Below are 6,495 nucleotides of genomic sequence, written 5' to 3' on the forward strand. Positions count from 1 at the left end.
CGTGGGTCCGGCTCAGGGGGACATGTCCCAGGGCAGAAAGGGGGTCTCCTCTCTGGGGGGCTGGGGGGCAGTTTGGGATGGGCTGCTGCTCCCGGAGGCTGGGGAGCGCCTGAGTGTGGAGTTGTCCCCAAGCTCTAGTCCAGCGGGTCTCCTGTCTCCCTCTGCCCCAGCTCCCTCTTTTCTCTGCACCCCCATTTCATGCCCCAGCATGGCAGCTCCTCTCAGATCCTCACACACACTTGCAGGGGAGCGCTGCCAGGCAGGGCCCCATTTTTCCCCAGATCACAAGCCACGTCATCCCACCCAGAGAAGTGCTCCCCCGAGAACAACACGTTTTCCCCCTAATTAATGAAACTAGGAAGTAACTGAAAAAAACAAGAAGGGAAGTAGACGAGATGTGCTAGAGAGGAGTGACTTAGACACGCACAGGGCACTTTGCCCGCGGGCTCCGGTCCGTGCTCGGGGGCAGCTGGCACTGAGCACCACCATGGACAGAAGCCGGGTGGGCAGCCCCGCGTGTCTGCTCCCGGCTCTGCTCCTGCTCGCGGTCCCAGGTGAGTGGGGCCGGGCCCGGGATGGAGGCTGCGGGGCTGGGGGTTCTGTGGAGGGAGGGGCGCGCCCGAGACAGGGCAGGGCAGACTCGTTCAGGCAGACACTGATGACGGAGCAGAACGAAAGGTTAGGTTTTTATTATCTTTTAAGTACCGGGTTGGGTATTGGGGAAAGAAAATGAAAATAAATAGTGTAATTGATTTGTGTTTTAGGCGGATCTTTCTCCACCCTGGCGGCGGGGGAGAGGGGGAGGAAGAAACATACACAGACACAGAGAGACCCAAAGATAACGAGAGAGAGAGGGAGAGAGAGGACCCCCATGGACAGAGGTGCACAGACGAGAGCCTGATGGGGGAGAAAGACCTCCGTGCACACACACGCACGCATGCACACACGCATGAACACAAGCACGCACATACATGCATACACGCACACGCATGCACATGCATGCACACACAAAAGCGTGGACTCTCAGGAGCTTCCGCGAGCTCAGTTGCTGGGACTGCAGGTCACAGCACTCAGCTGAGGTGGCTCAGGCTTCTGGAGGGTGTGCGGGCCTCCAGGACTGGTCTGACCTGCAGCTGAGGCCCTTCCTCTGGGAGATGGGGCACAGGGGGGCACAGGCAGGGGAGCGGCAGCCCAGGCTCTCTGGAGGTTGCTCAGTCCGCCCATGGTGCCTGAGTTTCTGCTGTGCTTGAGCCAAAGCCCAGAGCTCGGTCCATGCAGCGCGTGCAACAGGGAGACAGAGCAGTCTGAGCACCCGCAGGCACTGAGTCCACCTCCGATTCAGAGAACCCTTAGAAGAGACGAAATGAGCCGAGTCTGAGTATAAGGATTTAGTCCCTTCAAGCTGAGAAGGAAGAATATTCCAGACAAAGGGAACACCTTCTGCAAAGGTTCAAGGACCTAATAGAGTATAAGGTTTATAAGGTTTAGGCTAAAAAAAACAATCCTGCGTATGAGTGAGCATGCATGTGTTTGCTGTGCGTGAGTGTGAGTGCGTGAGTGTGTGTTTACGTCCAAGCAACTCATCATAGGTGGCGAGGGTGTCGGCCCTCAGGGGTGCAAGGTGTAAACTGTGAGAGAACAGGATGCCCGGTGCCCACCTGCCAGCTCTGGGATCCCATGGCAACCTGGGCTGTGAGGGGTGGACTGCGGGCTGGGGAGGGGGTGGAGTTTCCAACATGAGGGGGCCGTGAGTGCCAATAGGATGGCGAGTGAGCAGAGCCCAGTGTATCAGGTAGTGAGGAGCACACAGAGGGAGAAATAAAAACCGCCAGGGAGTAAGTAACAGGCAGGCATGGGGTTGGGGACCCCGGGGCAGAGGGTGGAGGGCCTGGCCCGCCCCCAGGGAGGTGCTGGAAGCTCGAGCAGAGCCAGGCCAGCCCTGGGCTCAGGCCAGGAGACCTGTTGGCTTCTGCTTTGCAGGCGGCCTGTCCATCTACGGCCCGCAGGGCGTGAGCGGCCCAGCAGGGGGTCTGGTGACCATCAGGTGTCGCTACGGCTTGGGGTGGGAGGACTACGTGAAGTGGTGGTGCCGCGGGCAGCACTGGGGTTCTTGCAACATCCTGGTTAGCACCGACCGGTCGGAGCAAAAGATGAAGACAGGCCGAGTGAGCATCCAGGACGACCAGGCACGGCTCGAGGTGAAAGTGACCATGGAGCAGCTGAGGACTGAGGACGAGGACTTCTACTGGTGTGGGATTCAGAAGTCAGGAACTGACCTGGGGCACCTGGTCCACGTGTCCGTTTATGCAGGTAGGAACCGCTGTCTCCAGAAGCGCCCGCCCAGCTGACCCTCAGGCTGCAGGACGTCCCCTCTGCCTGCGCCAAGACAGGGCAGGAGTCTAGGCTGCACGTGTGCGTGTGCCCACAGGGGCTGGGGGTGCACCAAGAGGGGGAGAGGCTGGAAGAGCGAGCGTCAGCTTGGCAGCCCAGCTCCCCCTGTTGCCATCAGAGGGAGCCCCACGGGACACACTTGGTGTCCTTTTCCAGGCGAGTTGGGCATCGCATCTACCCTCAGAGCACCCCCAGCCTGATGGGGCGCCTGTCACAGGTGCAGGGAGCTGGGGTGCTAGAAGGCCCCTATCCTGATAATCTTACTGCAGGACGAAGGCCCTCCCCCTCTGCCTTTCCCTCCTCTGGGGATGGGAGGGGGCCGGGGGGCCTCCAAACTCCGCCTGGAGAAGGAAAGGCAGGACCCAGCACTGCGCAGGGTGTCTATGGGCCTGGGGGGGAGGGGAGCCCTCAGACACTCTTGCCCCAGAAGCACTGGGGCCTCCCCAGGAGTCTGGCCGGGGAAGAGTCAGGCAGAGCCCGGGCCCCCAGCTCCATCTCTAGAGCCCTCGGGCTTGTTTCCGCTTGGGGTGCCAGAGAAAGTACCCCCTCAGCTGAGTCACAGACACCAGGCGGGGAGTAGACCTATGATTCATGAGCCCATTTATAGAGCAGAGAAGTCTTTTGGGCATGTGCAAATATGTTGTACGTGTGTGTGGCTGGGAGGCGTGCTGTTTTGGGAATGTTCTAGAAATTAACTGAAAATACAACAAAGGTGGTTGGAAGAGGAATTGGCACCGGGAGAGTTAGAAGTTAGGAACCTCCAAGTCAGACCACTCTTGGGTGGGCAGGTGTGGTGAAATCGGGGGTACTGGGAGTCAGGGAGGACCCCTGGGGGAAGAAGAGGCTGCAGGAGAAAGGGGAGGCCTGAGGGGCAGCTCCCGGGCACAGAGCCTGCTCCAACCGAGACCCCGAAAGAGCCCATGAGTGGAACGGGGTCCTCACACCTCAGCAGGGCCAGTAAGGACACCCAGGTTAAGGTGAATTTTCATAAAGTGCCGACATCGCTCGTCACCCAGAGCCCTCACCCGGCGGTGAGTGGCGTTTCTCTGTGAATTCAGTGAAGTTAGGTTTTGAGTAAGGAGCCAAATGGAGACAAGAGCAGACCGATGTGGCTGCCGGGCAGTGCTGGGGCAGAAGGGCTGTCACCTGGGGTGGGGTGCCTCGGGGGCGCCTCGAGACCACCCTGACCTCAGTGTCCCTCAACAGCATCAACCCACCCGCCAGAACCTGAGGGGAGATTCACCACGCCAGCGGTGACACACACAACCCCACCCGTGACCACGGACGCCACCACACCTGGGATGACAGAAGCACTTTCTCTTGAAAGTGCAGAGGCCCCAGAAGCTAACACCAGTGCGGTTCCCGAGCCCCCCGACACCTGGAGTGCCAACAACAGCAGCCTGCCTCTGTCCGGCCCCCTCACCCGGTGAGAGACCAGGGCCCCGCAGACGTCCCCACTGCTGCCCGGGGCTCCATCAGGACGCCCCACCCCAGCTTCCCTCCTCATCTGCCCCTCTGAGAACTAAGCTCCAGCTGCCAGCGCCCCGCACCCCAACTAAACAAGCCTTTAGTGGGACTCCTGGAGCAAAGGCTCTGAGCGCCCCCTGACCCGCCCCTAAACCCAGGAAGCGGAAGGAGGTGTGGCAGGCTCACCCCAAGGAGACAAGGCAAGCCCCCCCGGAGGAGACTCCTGGGGCTGCTGGCACAAATGACCACAAACCTGGCGGCTTGAAACCACCAGCACGGTCAGCGCTGCAGGCGGAGCCTGAAGTGTGTCTCACTGGGCTGAAGTCGAGGTGTCTGCAGGGAGGAGCGGGGATCTGCCCGTGCTTCTCTGCTTTAGGGGCCCCTTCGTGCCTTGGTCATGCCCACCCCACCATCTTCAAAGCCAGAGAGAGAGGCACTTGGGGGACACTTGATGCCCCGGCTTCCACCCTGCCCAAGGCCGTTTGGAGAGCGGGTGTTGTGCTGAGTCCGGAGAGCAGGATGCAGAAGTCGCAGCAACGCTGAGTCCAGGGGAACAGGAGAGGAAATGGGGTGGGTTGCTGCCCCCCCAGGGAGTAGGACTTGTGGCAAGTGGTTTGTAGGATATTTTTAGGAGGCGCGGCGCAGCCTGCCCTCCCTTCTCCAGAGAACCGTGACATCCACATGTCACCACACCCAAGACTGCGGAGGGAGAGGAGGGGCCTGGCCTGCCTTGGGGGGATGGCTCGGGGGGACCTTGGCACCCCTGGTGCAGGAGGAGATGAGCATGGGGAGGGGCCGACTCTCCTACGCTGAGAGAGGCGGCCAAGGGGACACAAGCCTCCGAGGGCACACGGGACCCGGGAGCTGGCACCGGGCACGCACCCTCGGACGGGGCCGGGCAGGGGAGGGCCCGCGGGAGAACCCGGCAGGAGAAAGAACAGCCAGCTTGACTGGGCCGGGGGCTCCTCCTCTGCTTGGAAGGGGGAGTATTCCATGTGAGCGTGAAAGACGGGGGGGCAGGAGCGGGGTCAGCAAGACAGGAGAGGGCAAAGCTTTAGCTTGGTGGGCTGCAGGGGAATTGAGGGACGGGACACAGGCGGGGGAGACAGCACAGGAGCCTGTCTCCCTGCAGGGCGGCCTGGGGGCTCAGCCTTTGGGCAGCACGACGGTGGGGAGGGGCGGGGTGGGGAGCGGCAGGCTTTCCTGGGCAGGGCCCTGGGCCCACCTGTCGCGCGTTGTAGGGGCTCCAGGTCTTGGCTCTGGGAGGCCGGGGAGAGGAGAGGCGGGGGCTGCCCCGAGGAGGCCGCTCACGCCGTCACCCTGTTCCCGCACAGGGCCCTGGTCTGCAACATGCACTTCCTGCTCCTGACCTTCATGAAGGTGCCCCTGCTCGGGGGCCTGCTGTGCGCCGTGATGTGGCTGAACAGGAGTCGGGGGGACTTCAGAGGGGAGTAAAGTCAGCCTGGGCAGGAGGAGACCCCAGCCCCGCGCCTTCTGTGCTGGGGCGGGGCCCAGCCTGACCTCTTCCTGGGAGCGGGAAGTGACTGTGTCCAAAAGGAGAGTCGAGGGTCCCTGCTGAGGTGAGGGGCCCCCATGCTGGCCTCAAGAACATGCTCTGGACCCCTTCCTGCTCAGGGCAGCGGGGCCCCCAATGGGCCCTCTCTGTCGCCTGCAGCCTCCACCCCAGGACCAGAGCCAGGGAGGGCGGGGGTGCCCCCTCACACAGGGTCCTCAGGCGCCAGCAGTCTTGGGACTGAGACTGTCCTCGGGCTTGAAGCGCAGGAGAACTTGTCTGGCTTTCTCTTTGAGAGCCGCTTTGGGACAGCAGAACCTGGCCCGCACCGCACTTGATGCAACCTGCGCTGAACAGGAGCAACTAACTTGGCCCGAGCGCCAAGGCCCCCAGCCACAGTGCCCAAAACTTGTGCAACCTCATTCCCTTCTTCATCAGGGAGGTAGATTTGAGTTTCTCTCCCACCTTTTGTCAGTCAGTTAACAATAGAGCTCCTTCCCTGCCCAGAAGCTCTGGGGTTGGGGCTCCCCGGTGGCCTAGGGGTGAAGTCTCAGAGCTATCACCGCTGCGGCCAGAGTTCGATCCCTGGCCAGGGAGCTGACCCACATGACACAGCAGACCTCTCCTGTCTCCCCACTGCTCCCCTCAGCAGAGTATTTCAGTGGATCTGCCTGTTCTGCTCGCCACTTTCTTTCTGGTGAATCCTCTCCCAGCCCCGCAGCCCAGCAGCCCACACCTGTGGCGTACACCCCAGTTCTTATACCCATAAATAAAAATAAATCTTTAAATAAATAAATGTTTTGTGAGGAGGTTCTTTGAAAGGAGGTAAATGTCTGTGTCCCTGCATCTATATCGGTGCATCTGAGGCAGGGAGGCCTCACCTGGGGGACTCACCTGTGGGGACTCACCTGGGAGTCAAGAGGGCAGGGAAGGAGCTGCAGGCTTCCTTCTGGTCCAGCTGTGGGAGTCACACGGGGTCACTTTTGCTCTATGTGATCCCTGCATTCCAACAGGGGTGCTCATTTGTTCTTGGAGGGTCAAAAAATGTTTACTCTTTTCATATAGGAAACATAGAAAGAAAACATCTGGGTTCTATACACAAAACATGTAAGCAGACATAGATG

General features: G+C 60.7%; 1 protein-coding gene across 2 annotated transcripts; it reads left to right on the plus strand.

Annotated features, from left to right (window-relative positions):
* The first annotated feature begins 452 nt into the window (after window positions 1-452).
* Window positions 453-6,130, plus strand: LOC119231637 (CMRF35-like molecule 5). 2 transcript variants are annotated; one of them, XM_054689006.1, is made up of 5 exons: window positions 453-554; window positions 1,981-2,310; window positions 3,598-3,817; window positions 4,284-4,428; window positions 5,193-5,230. In XM_054689006.1, the coding sequence occupies exons 1-4, from the start codon at window positions 488-490 to the stop codon at window positions 4,399-4,401; spliced, it is 735 nt and encodes a 244-aa protein (XP_054544981.1). In that variant the 5' UTR covers window positions 453-487; the 3' UTR covers window positions 4,402-4,428; window positions 5,193-5,230. The 2 variants fall into 2 exon arrangements, with proteins under 2 accessions (XP_054544981.1, XP_037349229.1); XM_037493332.2 differs by lacking the exon at window positions 4,284-4,428 and having other exon boundaries at window positions 5,193-6,130.
* Window positions 6,131-6,495: the final 365 nt, after the last annotated feature.

This window comes from Talpa occidentalis, unplaced genomic scaffold, assembly GCF_014898055.3.
Source record: "Talpa occidentalis isolate TD23 unplaced genomic scaffold, MPIMG_talOcc4v2.1 talOcc4.7, whole genome shotgun sequence".
Lineage (NCBI taxonomy): Eukaryota > Metazoa > Chordata > Mammalia > Eulipotyphla > Talpidae > Talpa > Talpa occidentalis.